At 31.8% G+C, this 18,144-nt stretch overlaps 1 protein-coding gene across 1 annotated transcript in view; it reads right to left on the bottom strand.

Moving 5' to 3' along the window:
* The window catches only part of LOC114330269 (potassium channel subfamily T member 2), a 630,795-nt gene that overhangs the window by 418,854 nt on the left and 193,797 nt on the right, over nucleotides 1–18,144 (bottom strand). Inside the window, exons 4-5 of the mRNA XM_050662017.1 lie at nucleotides 13,940–14,104; nucleotides 5,868–6,068 (exon numbers count right to left, since the gene is read on the bottom strand). Of these exons, the coding sequence (XP_050517974.1) occupies nucleotides 5,868–6,068; nucleotides 13,940–14,104 (366 nt within the window). The remainder of the gene's footprint in view (nucleotides 1–5,867; nucleotides 6,069–13,939; nucleotides 14,105–18,144) is intronic.

Below are 18,144 nucleotides of genomic sequence, written 5' to 3'. Positions count from 1 at the left end.
GGTACAGGCTCGTTTTTTTAATATTGTATTTAATTACAAAGTAATTTCCACATATTATTATATTTTTCAAATTGGGCTCTGTACCGCCATTCTTTATTATATTACGAATACGTGTGCCAAATATCTCGAAAAAATATTCAAAATTACAGCCGCAATCTTGGAACGCGTTTTCGCTACCTGTTGATTGCTACTGTTTCCTCTTAATGATATTTTATGATTCAGTCAATTTGTACTCTACGAGCTCTCTAGTGGGAAAGTTTTGGGGTAGTTCTGATTTCTTTCATTATATATGGATTTTGGGCTACTGAATCTGAATAGGTATGAGGTTTGCGGGTAAAATTTCTTGCCGAAATATTGGAAAAATCGCAAGAAAATCGGAAAATTTCAGCTTTTCTCCGCTTTTTTACTCACATCTCAAAAACTATTAACCTTAAGTAAAAACTATTAACAGAAATTGAAGTACTTAAAATTATCTACAAATATTACTATTTACCTTTTTTTCAGACGAAGCGTTCGGTCTAAAGTGCAAGTTGAAAATTGCCAATTTTTAACGGTCTCGGCAAAACCCACTTTTCACATTCTAAAATTTTAGTTTTCATTAGAATGCTGCCATTTGATAAATTTCTCTTAGTTTTATGTTCAAATAATAAATGTAAGTTAATAATATGAATATGGTATGTCTCTTCTCACAGCTTCCATGAGTCCATTCCATCCTAAAATACCGAGAATGTCTCTGCTCTTCCCTTAGAGCCACAGAAGATCCGGCACAGATGGAGTCACAGTTTCAGTTGTTGTGAACATTCCCTTCGGATCTTGATTTCTGATAAACCTTGAGGTTTTGTCCTTTCAAAATTTATTAATTGAAGAGCTCTCTGACTCCCATAAACCTCAAGGTGCAGGTTTAGTTTTTAACCGAGGAATGGATTGTTTAGGAGCTAGTTCATGTTTTGGTGCAATACAAGAAATGCCACCCATGACGTAAAAAGTGTGGTATCCGTCGATTGTATGTACGTTAACCCTTTCTGTCCCAACGCTGCATATACAAGGTGAGTTTTTAGTGCGGGATCGGTCGATAACTCCATTACGGTATAGAATATCGAAAAAAGTTATTTAAAAAAAATGTAGGCAATGATATTCTCCACGCTTGGAAAATATGTCCATTTCTACAGGGTGATCAATAACGGCGTGGTATATCAAACATATAATTTTTTAAATGGGACACCCTATATATTTTTTCATATTTATATTCCCCTCATAATTCTTGTTCATATAGTATAGGGTTTTGTATTACTATACAGAGTATTTAACAAGTTATGACCATTTTTATTTCGAAATCCCTATGAGATTAACACCCTGTATATAAAGAAGTAATTCATAGACAATATTTTGTTTTATGTAGTAAGATAAACAATATACTGTAGTTTTTAAATTAAGTCCAATTGAAATCATTGACGAATGTTTGTATACAGGGTGAACTACAAAACCAAATTACGATTTTCTCTATTTTTTTAAATGGATCACCCTATATTTTATTTTTCAAAAATATTGTATTTATTATACTCTTTCATTTTTATATAGCATTCCCTATATCTAAACTTATTACTTTCGGAGATATTTTTAGTTTTCTTCAACTTTCGGGAATACATTCAATTTTTCTAGTAGAAATAAGTTGGTATTGAATGATAATTAAACAAAATTATTTTTATTCAATAAATCACTAACACAAAATATAAACCATAGCAATATGCAATGAATGTATCAATAAATGTGATATTAAGGAATTATCATATTTCCCTAATATACAAGAATAATACAATTCCTACAAAAAAAATATAGGTATATTGTGTATAATAAAATTACAAGATTATTTTTATTTAATAAACAACTCACACAAAACATAAATCAAAACAATATACAACTAATTTAATAGTGTTTAGATTATTATATCAACAGCATTCTAAGCCAAGAAGTTTTTAGTAACACATTCCTAATAGCAGATTGTGACACGCAGTTATTAATAATATAATTTTCATATTAAATTTCATTAATATGCATCAATAAGAAATCCCTACTTTGTTAACACTCAAACTAGGTGATCTATAAATGTTTAAGGTGATATTGTTAGAGATTATGTGATTGGTCCACATTTTTTGACGGTTGAGGTTTTTATACGACGGTGCTCCAGTTCTTCCAAAATTGATTTTTTTCAAGTGGGGCTATATAAAAAACCTTGTATACCAGAAGCATCCAACAACGCTTGATGATATGAAAAATAGAATAAAAGAAGCTTTTAATAATATTGACTTACAAAAATGTTAGAAATGTGGTTCGGTCATTTGAACATCGGTTACAAAATTGCATAGACGTTGAAAGTGGTCATTTTCAACATTAACTTTAGACTTACATCCTTAACATCACATTAATTGGTACATTCATTAAATTTTGTTATGGTTTATTATTTTTTTTTGTTAGTTATTTATTGAATGAAAATATTTGTTATATTATTACATAATACTTATTTGTTAAGTTATTTATATTTATAAGAATAATTGAATGTATTCCCGGCAAATGAAGAAAACAAAAAATATCTCAGAAACTAATAAGTTTAGGTATAGGAGATGCTATATAAAAATGAAAGAGTATCATAAATGCAATATTTCAAAAAAATAAAATATAGGGTGATCTATTAAAAAAAAAATTGAGAAAATCGTAATTTTGTTTTGTAGTGTAAAAGTGCTTATAAAAATGAATGTTCTACTAAAAAATTCTTGGCTTAGAATGCTGTTGATATACCAATCTAAAAACTATTACATCAGTTGTATATTGTTTTGATATATGTTTCACGTAAGTTATTTATTGAATAAAAATAATCTTGTTATATTTTTATATACAATACAAAGTTTTTTTTGTAGGAATTTTACGATTCTTGTATATTAGGGAAATATGGTAATTTCTTAATATCACATTTATTGGTATATTCACTGCATATTGCTGTGGTTTATATTTTGTGTTAGTTATTTATCTAATAAAAATAATTTTGTTTAACTATCAATCAATACTAACTAATGTCTACTAGAAAAATTGAATGTATTCCCGAAATTTGAAGATAACTAAAAATATCTCGGAAAGTAATCAGTTTAGATATAGGGAATGCTATATAAAAATGAAAGAGTATATTAAATAAAATAATGTTGAAAAATAAAATATAGGGTGATCCATTTAAAAAAATAGAGAAAATCGTAATTTGGTTTTGTAGTTCACCCTGTATACAAATATTCGTCAATGATGTGAATTGGACTTAATTTAAAAACTACAGTATATTGTTTATCTTATTACATAAAACAAATTATTGTCTACGAATTACTTCTTTATATACAGGGTGTTAATCTCATAGTGATTTCGAAATAAAAATGGTCATAACTTGTTAAATACTCTGTATAGTAATGCAAAACCATATATTATATGAACAAGAATTATGAGGGGAATATAAATATGAAAACATATATAGGGTGTCCCATTTAAAAAATTATATGTTTGATATACCACGCAGTTACTGATCAGCCTGTATAAATGGGCATATTTTCCAAGCGTGAAGAGTATCATTGCCTACATTTTTTTTAAATAACTTTTCTCGATATTTTATACCATAATGGAGTTATCGACCGATCCCGCACTAAAAACTCACCCTGTATATGTTTTTGAAATGTGGGTCTGTATTCCCAGCCGCCGTATATATATACGTTCAAGGTGTTATGGTCTCAATTTACCAAAGCCGAAAATATGCGTTACTTATAAAATTTTAGACTCATTGATGTCCCAATGCCGTAGAAATATGTCCGAAAATGTTAGAATATTGTTCCCAAAGCCTCAAAATGCTGGCACCTAAGACAGGTCATGTGGACCCATTGCCGTATATATTTGTTCACATATTTTAGATATATGCTATATTGTAGCACTGGTGGGAACGCTTATAGGTAGCTGCTAGAAGGTGAAGCGTTTGTAGCCACAGAAAAGACCAGAACAAAAAAAAGAAGCGAATCGAGATGCATGTGTGCAAGATGCGAAGTCAGCCTTTGCGTAGTATCATGTTTTGAGGAGTACCACACAAAAGAAAACTTTTAATGTTAATTTACATTACATTATTTTTTTTAAGTTAGTTACGTTTTTTCAAGTTGGTTTTGCTCTCTGATGAGTACTTTTGAAAAGAAAACTTTTAAGTTGGTTAAAAAAAACTCATTAAACAACATGTTTTGGTCGTTTATTTGTTTATTTATATGCGACGTATATAAGGCAATGGGACTCTAATCATAAAAAACCTTTGGGATTGAGGGACCAACATGCAAATTAAGGCCTGGCATAGAAAGGGTTAAAATCAGCGTTTTCGTACACCTGTTGTGTAAAGCACGGCTGGTCAATTTTCTGCGGATCGCTTGCGATTGCTGACACTTCCAGATAAGCAACGCGCTTGCTCAAAGTCTTGTAGCGGCAGTAAGGCCCAGATAGTTGGTCTCACCATTCCTTGCAGGGTTGGCCGTTTTTTCTACAAAAAGTACGGCTCAAGAAAATAGGTTGATGTAGTTTCCTCTTTGAGGTTTTGTTCATCCCATACAGAAGCTGTTCTCCTGGAAGTGTCAGCATTCGCAGGCGATCCACAGAAAATTGACCTGCCGTGCCTTACACAGCAGGTGTACGATAACGCTGATTTTAACGTACATACAATCGACGAATACCACACTTTTCATGTCGTATGTGGCATTTCTTTTATTGCACCAAAACATGCAGTAGCTCCTAAGCAATCCATTCCTCGGATAAAAAAGGAAACCCGCACCTAAGGTTTATGGAAGTCAGGGAGCTGTTCAACTAATTCATTTTATAAGGACAAAACCTCAAGATTTATCATAAATCAAGATAACAGATCCGAAGGAAATGTTCACACCAACTGAAAACTGTGACTCCATCTGTGCATGATCTTCTGTGGCTCTAAGGGAAAAGCAGAGACATTCCCGGCCTGTTAGGAAGGAATGGACTCACGGAAGCTGTCACAAGAGACATACCATACCTATGAAATAACATTTATTATTTGTACAGAAAACTAGGAGAAATTTATCAAATGACAGCATTCCAATAAAAAATAAAGTTTTGGAATGTAAAAAGTGGGTTTTGCCGAAACCGTTAAAAATTGGCAATTTTCAACTTGTACTTTAGACCGAACGGTTCGTCTGAAAAAAAAGTAAATAACGATATTTGTAGATAATTTTAAGTACTTTAATTTTTTACCAGACCATTTACTAGAAGTTAATAGTTTTCGAGATTTGAGCAAAAAAGCAAAAAAAGCTGAAATTTTTCGCTTTTGTCGCGATTTTTTCAATGTTCCGGCAAGAAATTTTATCTGCAAACCTCATATTCGGATTCAGCAGCCCAAAATCCATATAAAGTGAAAGAAATGAGAACTACCCCAAAACTTTCCTAGTCAAAACACAATTTTATTCAATAATTAATAAATATTTTAAAATCAGTCTCCTCTTAACTGAGTTTAATTCCATATACGTGTTTGGCACGTAGCCACCTATTGGTTAAAATATGGCCGCGTGTGGCAAAGAACCAATAGAAAATTCCTAGGTGTCAAATACGTATACGGAATGTTTAGATGCGTTCCGTTGCGGGCTGGTCCGAACAAGTGCGCGCTTACCTTAAAGCATAAAGCTTAAAATACCTAAGTAATTACTCATATTAGAAGCCACCTCTAATTTAACCGTTCCATCTACGTAATTAATTATTTTACATAGTTCAATTTACCTATTAAGTAGATCTTATAGTGTGTTATAAATTACACACTTTAGGAGGTACCATAAAGGAAACAAACTTACCGCTGCCGTTTTGTCCGCATAATTTCTAGCTGCTAATATAAAACAGGCCTCCGCCTCATTCATTCTGGCCCTCGCTAGGTCGGCATCTTTCAAACACGATCCCTGGATATATATGACCCTTTGGGCCCATATGGGTACTTGAAGTATCATTCTCATAGTCGTGTCGAGCTCCATCGGGGATAAAAGGACAACGTAGTAGTCCTGAACAAACAGAAAAAATATATATCAACGATTTATGTTTGAATCGACTGGGTTTGTTTAGGATAGAAATAATGTAGTTGTAGATAGATATTGCAAATCAAAAACATGATAACGAAATCAAACAAATAGGACTAGTTCAAGGAATAAGTAATATTACAGACGTTTAGTCTGATATGAAGAATATTCTTTTATATTTAACTTCATTTCATAGTTAACACAATACATACATACATTCATCTATTAGTCTAAGAGCTAGAGGCGAGAAATCATCGTCATAAGTAATATGGAGTTTGGCATGTGAAATGTGTCTATTGTATGCTGATAATTATGACCCCTTTCAGGCTGACACCTCAGTGGATACAGGGAGTAGCAATAAGGGATGAAAGGGGAAAGTTAACGCAGTCATTAAAGGTTTTCACCTTCTATTTTGTTAAACCTCCATCGATTTGCATGAAAATTGGTAAGTAGTTAGAGCATACCTCAAGAAATAAAACTGATATGGTGCCAACGTGCGCTTTTACCCTGGGGGTGGATGCCACCCCTTCTCAGGGGTGAAAACTATTTTATTAAAAATAACCCCACTAATCGATAGAGGGACAAATTTTAAGCAAAATTTATTACCTCTAATTATTAAAATAAATCAATACTTTTTGAGTTATTAAAGATCAAAAATTTGAATTTTTCGTGAAATAAATGCATGATGTAAAGCGGTTTTTCGTAAATAATTCAAAAACTCTAAGTTTTATCAAGATAGTTATAATTACCAAAATTGAAGATAATAAAAAATAAAAGAGATTTCTTATTCGAAAAACCTTTGAGAATTAATAAAAAGTGAGTTATAGGTGATGCAATATATATTTTTTTTCGGCTAGTACCCAAATCTATGTATTCAAGCTCAAATAACGGGAAAACGGTGCATTTTATAAAATATATTTACTGAACACTTGTCAAAGTACTTAGAAATATGTATCAAATGAGCTCCGGGAAAAGTTGATACCATTAAACATTATGCTACAAACATTTTTTAAAGTTTAGGCTCCAAAAATTTGGAGCTTAATTATTATATTATTTATGTAAGTTTTTAAAATTGTTTTAAGACATTTATATAAAATATAGCAAAAATGTATTTGAATATTATGTCAAATGTGCCCATTATTGGACACCCTCAGTCTCTGTCCATATTCAGTTTATACAGGGGCGGTTCTGGACCAAAAAAATTGGGGGGCAAGGGAACACAACCGGTGAATAAACAAGATAACGTGCCTTTTTAACGAAAATTATAGTATAAAAGTACTGTAAAAACTGAAGGGGGGGGGGCAGCTGAAGTGAAAAATAAATAGTATTTTCAACGAAAATTTTGATTTCGTTTATAAATTCGCAAAGTCCGTTCGTTCGTTCCTGCGTTGCCACCCCTGCAATATCTGGAGCTTATGTACCGATGTCAATGTAGTTTTGTCTCCTGAATCCAAATCTGAAAACGGCATTTCGATATCTCAAACCATCTTCGAGATAACCGACCTCAAAGACAAGTTGCATCTCGGGACAGCAATTTATGATTTTTTAGCAATTTTAGATAGCGAGAATATTCTACAATGGAGACACTGTACGTAAAAATGTTAATGAGAATTTCATATTATTTCAAAAATATATTACTTCATATAAACTGTAAAAGAATTGAAATATCAAATAAATAAATATTACTTATTAATTTTAATGTAAGTAATGTTAAATGGCAGGTTACAAATTTTTGGTGCTGTCTACCCAATTATTTATGTATTATGTATATTATATTGTATAATATACAGTGTGTCTACTTAAGTTGGACACATATATTACGGGACACTTTTTTATTTTTAATTTTACGAAATAAAGTTATAATTCATAAAAATTTCTGCATCGTCTAAAACCTACGATTCAATCATCAGATAGCAAATTTTATCTATATTATAGGAGGTATTTTAAAAAATATAAATTTCGCTCAAGATTAAAGTACCTTTTTTTCACACTGTTGTAAATTATTTTTACTACGAAAAATTGTTTGGAATTAAAAACTGTGTTCTAATATATGAAATGGTTGTTATTATAATTAAATAATTAATAATTATTATAATAATGTAACTATTATCTACATTCTTCTAATAAAAAGAAAATATTTAATTTTTTTCTCAATTTAGAGATACCTACCAATCATCATTTTCATTTATAACTCTTTTATTATTAATTTTACGAACAAAAATTATTCTTCATAAAAAGATCTGCACGGTCTAAAATCCAAGATGCAATCATAAACATAAGATTATATAAAATTGTATCGATTTTAGTCGATGTGTAAAAAATATGAATTTCTCTCAGGAAATTCGCTCAGTAAAGTGCCTTTATAGCTCACAATATTTAAATAGTAGGTTATAATTGCACATTAAACATAATTTTTAATTCTAAACAACTTTTCATAATAGCAATTTTCCATATTAGGAATTTAAATACATAAAAAACCAAGTTTTCGTTATAATAATGCTCGCATTTTTAACTTGTTATATTTAAATTGTAATAAAGCGAACTTAATAATAAATTATAATCCTAACTTCATTCTTGAAATTCCTTTAAAAATTATTCTGTTAACAAATTTCAAAATAAATATATAAATACCGTATGTTTTAATTTTCACTTTTTCCTAAAAACTCGAAACGGTTCTCTTATTTTCATCATCACTTGCTTAGCTTTGATGTTATAAACTTAGATAGAGACAGAAACTTTCACGGATAAAATGGAAATCCTAAACAAGAAAAGTAAACTAAAACAGCATAAAGACCGTATCTATATAAACAACGATTTGACATCGAAAGAAAAAGGAATACAAAAGGAAATAACTAAAATAGCAAAGGAAGAAAGAAGCAAAGGTAAGCAAACGAAAATCGGCTACAAGAAATTAATAGTAAATGGCAAAATCTGGATATGGGACGAGGAGAGAGAACAGCTGATAGAAAATTCAAAAAACTAATAAACGAAGAACAGCGGCTGAAATATGGTATTGACATGGCAAAAAAAGGAATAACGACTTTGGAAAATGAGGGAAAAAACGATACAAATAAAGAAAAACATGAGGAAATAATAAAAATTGGAACCTGGAATGTACGAAGTACGTACGAAGAGGGTGCCTTAAAAAATTTAGATAATATTATGGAGAATTACAAAGTAGACATCCTGGCCTTACAAGAAACAAAACAGTTGGGAACTGAAATAGTCAAAATAGGAAAAAGAACCTTTTTTAAGAGTGGCGGGACAAACAGATATTTTGGAGTTGGATTTATGGTGACAGAAAAAATAAGTAAATTAGTTATAGACTTCCAAGCAATATCAGATAGAATATGTTATTTAAGAATAAGAGGAAAGTACAGAAAAATTAGCATCATTAATGCACATGCCCCCACTGAAGAAAAAGACCTAGAAACCAAGACAGAGTTCTATGAGAAGCTAAGTAATTTGATGGATAAAATTCAGAAATATGACATAAAGATAATCGTAGGAGATATGAATGCCAAAATAGGAAGAGAAGAGATTTACAGAAGTATAACGGGTGGAAAAAGTTTGCATAAGGAATCAAATGAAAATGGGAAAAAATTAATTGAATTTGCAACAGAAAATAAAATGAAAATTGTAAGCACAAGATTTGACCATAAGGATATTCATAAGATAACTTGGATATCTCCAGATGGAAGGACAAAAAACCAGATAGACCACGTATTAATAGAAAGTAAACATATCAGAGCAATTACCGATTCCAGAAGCTACAGAGGGGCAGATACCAATAACGATCATATTCTAACGATAGCCAAACTTAAACAAGAGCTGCCAAGAAACCCAAGAACAGCAAAAGAAAGATTAACATACAAGATAGAATTACTTAAAGAAGAAAAAACGGCAAACAAATTTGTGGCAGAGATAAATAAAAGACTTCGTTACCCCACCGCAGAAGATATTGATGAAGAATGGAGGAATATACAGATAGCGATGACAGAAGCAACGGAACTATGTCTAGGAAAAGCACAAGCAGAGAAACGAAGAGACTGGTTTGACGAGGATTGTAAAATAGCATTGATACGTAGAAATAAAGCAAAAATAGAAAAAGACAAAAATAATACACAGGATACTACAGAAAAATATAAAATGGCAAGAAGAGAAGTAAAACAAATCTGCAGAAAAAAGAAAAGAGAACATCTTGACAAACAGTTGAAAACAATAGAAGAATCATACGTAAACAAGGAAATAAGAAATTTCTACCAAGAAGTAAAAAAATCTCGAGGAACTGCAAAGAGTAAAACAAGTTATTGTAGAGGTAAAGACGGTGTGCTTTTAGGAGAAACAACAGAAAAATTGAACAGATGGGCGGAGTATTTTGAAGAACTATTAAATGAAAATAAACAAGCAGAACCCCAGGAAATAAAACAACATGAACAGGATAACACAGAACAACAACGTGAAGAAGAACCTACACTACAAGAAGTAAAAGAAGCAATATTGAAGCAAAAAAATAACAAAAGCGCAGGAGAAAGCGGAATTCCGGCAGAGATTTTTAAAGTAGGAGGAGAAAAGCTGCAAGAAAAAATTTTCCGACTAATATTAACAGTCTGGCAAAAAGAGGAAATGCCGCAACAATGGAACAATGCACTCATCTGTCCAATCTACAAAAAAGGTGATGAAACAAGTTGCGAAAATTATAGAGGAATATCGCTATTAGAAGTGGCCTATAAAATACTTGCAAAAATCATCCGAAATAGATTGCAAAAGGAGGTAAATAAGATCATTGGAGAATACCAAGGAGGTTTTAGACCAGGAAGATCAACAACAGATCAAATATGTTTATTAAAACTAATACAGAACAACAGCTACGAACAAAATTTGGGACTACACATGTTGTTCATTGACTTTAAACAGGCTTACGACTCAGTAGACCGAGATATGCTATATGAAGCAATGAGATCCTTGGGTATTTCAGGAAAGCTGGTTAAATTAGTGAGAATGACGCTCAACAATACAAAAAACAGGATAACACTGGAAGGAAATTTTTCAAAACAATTCACAGTGAATAAAGGACTGAAACAGGGTGACCCTCTATCTACAGACTTATTTAACTTGGTACTAGAACACATAGTAAGAAGGATAAAAATTAATACAAGCGGTACCATATTTAACAACAGACAGCAGTTTATAGCTTACGCTGATGATCTAGTCATCCTAACAAGAACAAAGGAACATCTCCAAAAAATATTCCAAAAGTTCGAAGCGGAAGCAAAAAGGTATGGATTAAGAATCAACCAAGGAAAAACACAATACATGGTAATGAAAGGAGATATAAATAAAGAGGATAACTATATAAAAATGAAAGGAGAAGGAGATGAATATAAATTTAAGGAAGTAGCAGAATTCGAATACCTGGGAGTGACTGTAACCAGTACTGGAAGGGAAGAAAAAGAAATAGATAAAAGATTATTGAAGGGAAGTCGAGTTGTGGGTGCCTTAAACACGATATTAAAAGCAAAAAATGTATCAATAAACGCGAAAATCAGAATGTATGAAACGATAATACGGCCCACAGTGTTGTATGCGAGCGAAACGTGGGTAATGAATCAACAAGAGGAGAAGAAGATACAGATATGGGAAAGGAAGATCCTGAGAAAAATTTTTGGAGGTATACAGATAGCGGAGAAAACCTGGAGGAGACGAACAAATGAAGAAGTAATGAGGATGTATGGGAGACCAAAAATAACGACAAAAATACGAGCCCAAAGAGTTAGATGGCTGGGACATATTACTCGAATGCCAGAAACTAGAAACGTCAAACGAATATTGAATGACAGAGCATTGGGAAAAAGGAGACGAGGTCGACCAAGGAAGAGATGGTTAGAGGCTGCAGAGAGGGATTTGGAAGAAATCGGGGTGAAGGACTGGAGAAAGAGTGCAGAGGACCGAACAGAATGGAGAAATATTATCCAGAATTTAGAAGCCGTAGGCCTATAAGGCCTGTTAGCGCTGTTATATATATATATAAATTTCGCTCAAGATTAAAGTACCTTTTTTTCACACTGTTGTAAATTATTTTTACTACGAAAAATTGTTTGGAATTAAAAACTGTGTTCTAATATATGAAATGGTTGTTATTATAATTAAATAATTAATAATTATTATAATAATGTAACTATTATCTACATTCTTCTAATAAAAAGAAAATATTTAATTTTTTTCTCAATTTAGAGATACCTACCAATCATCATTTTCATTTATAACTCTTTTATTATTAATTTTACGAACAAAAATTATTCTTCATAAAAAGATCTGCACGGTCTAAAATCCAAGATGCAATCATAAACATAAGATTATATAAAATTGTATCGATTTTAGTCGATGTGTAAAAAATATGAATTTCTCTCAGGAAATTCGCTCAGTAAAGTGCCTTTATAGCTCACAATATTTAAATAGTAGGTTATAATTGCACATTAAACATAATTTTTAATTCTAAACAACTTTTCATAATAGCAATTTTCCATATTAGGAATTTAAATACATAAAAAACCAAGTTTTCGTTATAATAATGCTCGCATTTTTAACTTGTTATATTTAAATTGTAATAAAGCGAACTTAATAATAAATTATAATCCTAACTTCATTCTTGAAATTCCTTTAAAAATTATTCTGTTAACAAATTTCAAAATAAATATATAAATACCGTATGTTTTAATTTTCACTTTTTCCTAAAAACTCGAAACGGTTCTCTTATTTTCATCATCACTTGCTTAGCTTTGATGTTATAAACTTCATCTGGAGCTCACTTGATAGGTATTCTTGAGTACTTTGACAAGTGTTGAGTAAATATATTTTATAAAATGCACTGTTTTCCCGTTATTTGAGCATGAATATTTAGATTTGGGTACTAGCCGAAAAAAATATACATTCCATCACCTATAGCTCACTTTTTATTAATTCTCAAAGGTTTTTCGAACAAAAAATCTCTTTTATTTTTTATTACCTTATTTGGGTACTAGCCGAAAAAAATATACATTCCATCACCTATAACTCACTTTTTATTAATTCTCAAAGGTTTTTCGAACAAAAAATCTCTTTTATTTTTTATTACCTTCAATTTTGGTAATCATAACTATTTTGATAAAACTTACAGTTTTTTAATTATTGACGAAAAACCGCTTTACATCATGCATTTATTTCACGAAAAATTCAAATTTTTGATCTTTAATAACTCAAAAAGTATTGATTTATTTTAATAATTAGAAGTAACAAATTTTGCTTAAAATTTGTCCCTCTATCGATTAGTGGGGTTATTTTTAATAAAATAGTTTTTACCCCCGAGAAGGGGTGGCATCCACCCCCAGGGTAAAAGCGCACGTTGGCACCATATCAGTTTTGTTTCTTGAGTTATGCTCTAACTACTCACCAATTTTCATGCAAATCGATGGAGGTTTAATAAAATAGAAGGTGAAAACATTTAATGACTGCACCAACTTTCCCCTTTCATCCCTTATTGCTACTTCCTGTATCCACTGAGGTGTCAGCCTGAAAGGGGTCATAGTTATCAATATACAATAGACACATTTCACATGCCAAACTCCATATTACTTATGACGATGATTTCTCGCCTCTAGCTCTCCGTCTATATTTACAATATAAAATTCCGGGTTTTGATATTTTATATATTTTTAGCATTCTGAACAACTAACATTAAGTTGATCATACTTTTTTCCTTCTTCTTTATTCACCGTCGAAACAAACGTAGAGCAAAATGAAAACTAAACCTTAATAATAAACTCTAAACAATGTAATATAAAGCCATGCATTATTCTCAATTTTAAATTAAGGTTTACCTGCAGAAGAGGATGAGCGTAGAACTCGTTAAGAAAATCCATAATTGTATCCGCATGTAACGTTGTACTGCACACTACAACGTGTTTTTCTGATTGTGCTCTATGAGACGAATACGAACCTCCCAGTTTTTGTCGTTCCATCCACGTGAATGCTAGTTGTTCAAACTGAAAGGAAAATCTCATTTTATTCATCCTAATAATTTTACTAAGAGACCATTAAAATGTACAAAATTTTTAATCTATAAGTAAATATGAAACTAATCTGGGATACTCCTAAGCTGCAGTAGCAATATGAAATATTATTAATAATTTATATGCATATTCAATGTGTTTATATCTGTGGTCTACGGCCCAGAAATTATGAAATGCGATGTAGAACACGCTATACATATTGGTAAAATTAGAAAAGCTTGTGGTCCAGATGATACACCAACTGAGTTGCTAACATAAAAGTAGTAGTAAGACTTTTTAATTCAATATATAATACCGGAGTGATTCCCACAGATTGGCTCAAATCCATCTTTGTCGCAATACCTAAAAAACACAATGCGAGAAAATGCTTAGAATATCGATTAGTTAGCCTAATGAGCCACACTCTTAAGATTTTCCTAAGAATACTTCACAACAGATTTAGACGCAAATGCGAAGAAGATCTCGAAGATACCCAATTTGGTTATTTGGTTTTAGAAATGTAATGGGAACCAGGGAGGCACTCTTTGCGCTTAACATTCTATTACAAAAATGCCGTGACCAAAGAAATGATGTATTTGTATGTTTCGTGGACTTCGAAAAGGCATTCAATAACGTACAGCATGTAAAATTAATGAAAATACTGAAAAATATCGGGATAGATGACAAGGATATTCGTGTTATTTAAAATTTGTACTGGAATCAAGCTACTATCGTAAAAATTGGAGATAACTACACCGATGAAATCTTCATACAACGAGTAGTCAGACAAGGTTGCATTTTGTCGCCAACATTGTTCAATGTTTACTTGGACCAGTTATTTAAAAAGGCACTTGAGAGACAGCTGTATGGAATAAAAATCAAGGGGGAACTACTTAAAGTGATTAGATAGGTAGACGATACAGTAATTCTGTCAGATAATATTGAAGGTCTCCAAATTCTGCGTGATCGTATTCTCGAGGTAGGAGAGTAAATGGGCAATAAAATAAACTCAAACAAAACCAAATTTTTAGTGTTTAGTCGTGAACCACATCCCGATGCAAAGCTTCAACTAAACGGAGTCCGAGTTGAGAAAGTTCACAAAATGACATATTTGGGAACTGTGATAACGGACCAACTAGATCCAGACATAGAAATAAAACGTAGAATAGCAATGACTAAAACTACTTTTATGAAAATGAAGCCATTTATTTGCAATAATTTTCTCAGTTTAGAACTAAGACAAAGAATGGTTAAGAACTATTTTTGATCCGTAATTTGGTATGGTGCAGTCTGGGACATATAGTGAGCGGAAGTCAATATAAAATATTACAACTGATCCTTAAAGACAAAATAGAGGGCCATAGAGGTGCAGGAGGAAAGCAAGTTTCTTGGTTAAAAAACATTCAGGAATGGACTCAGATATCAAATGCAGGACAATTATTCCATATTGCAAAATACCGAGAAGCCTTCGCAATGGTGATCAGCAACGTCGGATAATTCTGATATGGCACGTGAAGAAGAATATCTGTGGTGTTGAATATCATGGCAATCCAGAGAAGATGTTCAATCTTTAGTGACGTTAGGTGTCCGACCATTTAAAAGCCCGTAACTGAGCCTATGGTAATTTGTAGTTATATCTTCTTTCACGCAGGGAGTGCTACTCAAGGGAAGTAAGGGAAGATTTGAAGGGCCAGCAACTCTTTCTGTGCTATTATGCCTCCATCAATAACATTAATAGATACATTAAATTATATAATTCAAGTTATTTAAGTGAAATAAATTTTGTTATGTTTTGTATTTTTTCTGTATATGTGTGTTACTTTGTAGATGTTCAAATTGTTATAGACTAGTCGCAGAATTAATAAAATTTTATTTTTGAATATAACTTAAAAGACGAGATGTACTTAGATTTTACTGCGTATCATTCATCAAAACAAATTATTACCATAAAACGAATTAGTATGTGGTGAACTGAATCTCAGTTTGGTGAAACATGGAACAGAAAAAAATGGTAAGACTCTCTGAATGGTACTCTCAACTGTTTCAAAGAGTCGTTAATAAAACCATGAGTGCCTTGATAATAAGTGATATTGGACCGGATTAGGCACTGAAAATGAAGAATACACCTCCTTTAAATAGTATATTTTCATACAGTGTTAATATTAACAAATAATAATAATTCATAAGCTCACCAGTGTTATTTATGCCTATCCAGTTCTTTATATTCCGTAACCACGGCATTTGTTACCGACCTATTCCTTTCTTGCTCTCAATATTTCGTAATTGATTGCATATCTTTTCACTCTCAGGATATTATTCACACATTTTGGTTAAAAATGAAGATACGAGGTTTGCTAATTAGGGTGAAGATATGTCCCAGATATCCTATAAGTGCACATTTCCAAAGCCTCAAACTTGTTAATGGGGGATATTTTCAACGTCCATATCTCCATTCTCTATACCAATATCAGCTACACATTGTATTTAATCATCCTATAGCCGCTGCTGTATAGAGGAAAGGTTGTATTGCTTGCTTGGTACGACATTTTAATTCTTGCTAAGGGTTCCATTGGTTACTCACCAATGAAACCATTGTATATACGTTATAGTCAAAGTCCGAATTTCAGGCACTCCTAGGTTTGATTAGGCAATCCCCAGGTCTGACTGACGGTCTTAGTCAAAGCCCGAAATAAATTGCAGTTTCGGCCTTTGACTAGTCAAACCTAGGGGAGACTAAGTTGGTCAGGCAAAGGTCGAAATTTAATTCTATGAAATATGGGTTTGACTAGTCAAACCCCGATCAGCTATTAAAATGTCGTAATTTGTTAGATTAGGTTTAATAAAACGGCATTCTTTAATTTTAATGTTTATTTTTTTATTATCGTAATTAAAATAAAAAAAAATGTTTATTCTTACATGTTGAGGCATTATGGCATTTAGAGTTGCCCAATACGTTAGACCTTTTACACTTAAATAATTTTGAAGAGCATTTTTTATTGCAATAGCATTTTTGTGACATAATATGACGTTTTGTGGAATTTCTTTTCTCAAAATGTTTTTATGTGACGTTTCGTGACGTTAATGGAATGTGACGTTTTGTGGAATTTCTTTTCAGAAAATGTTTTTATTTCGTATAATAAATAATTTTCTCATTTGTTATCAATACCACAGTGGCGACGCGTGACTTTTTCTGAAGTGTTACCAAAACCAGATGCAAAAAATCTTATTTAAAAAAATGAAGATATGGCTAAATGTATATATACACTCACCGGCACAAAATTCCGCCACCCAAAAATTTTGATTAAGTTTGACAATCTATAACTTTATTATTTGTACTTCGATTTTCAATATTCTTGCACGAGTTTGTAGGTACATGTATTGATGCCAATTGCTATTATTCTGGTAACAAAATTTTTTTGCTTAGATGGCATTATACGGGAGTGAATATAAGCGTTGTTTTTCTCCTAACTTTAAAAAATTCTGTGGAAAAATTGAGGGGCTGATTTTGTTTCATACCCTTTTTGTATTATAATGGAGGTATCACTAAGGTCTTGTTTTTTGAATTATCTGAATATCTCTTTTCTTGTAAGAGCTGTAATTAAAAACACTGCTTTGAAGGTTTATTTAATTAAAAATATCAAACGCACTAAAATTAACAAAACAAAACAAATTTAATAAGAAAACAAAACAATTCAATAGCGGTTATGTCCACCTCTTGCAGCAACGACTGCTCGCAATCTGTTTAGCATCTAATAAAGATGTGTTTTCCTTGCCTGGGGAATAGTCCGATATTCCTCTACTAGGGTTATAAATGTACCAACTTTTCTGGAGGCCTAGGATGACGGCAAATAGCTTTTCTTATTCATCCCGTAAATGCTCAATATGATTGAGATCTGGGCTGCATGCGGGCCATTCTAATCTTATCAATCCAACCTCAATTGTATGAGTCAATCAGTGTTTTTATTTACAAAAAATGGTACAGCTCTTACAAGAAAAAAGATATTCGGATAATTCAAAAAACAAAATATTGGTGA

Source organism: Diabrotica virgifera, chromosome 9, assembly GCF_917563875.1.
Source record: "Diabrotica virgifera virgifera chromosome 9, PGI_DIABVI_V3a".
NCBI lineage: Eukaryota > Metazoa > Arthropoda > Insecta > Coleoptera > Chrysomelidae > Diabrotica > Diabrotica virgifera.
The sequence above is the reverse complement of the archived record's forward strand: the minus strand, read 5'-3'. Positions and strand labels throughout refer to the sequence as shown.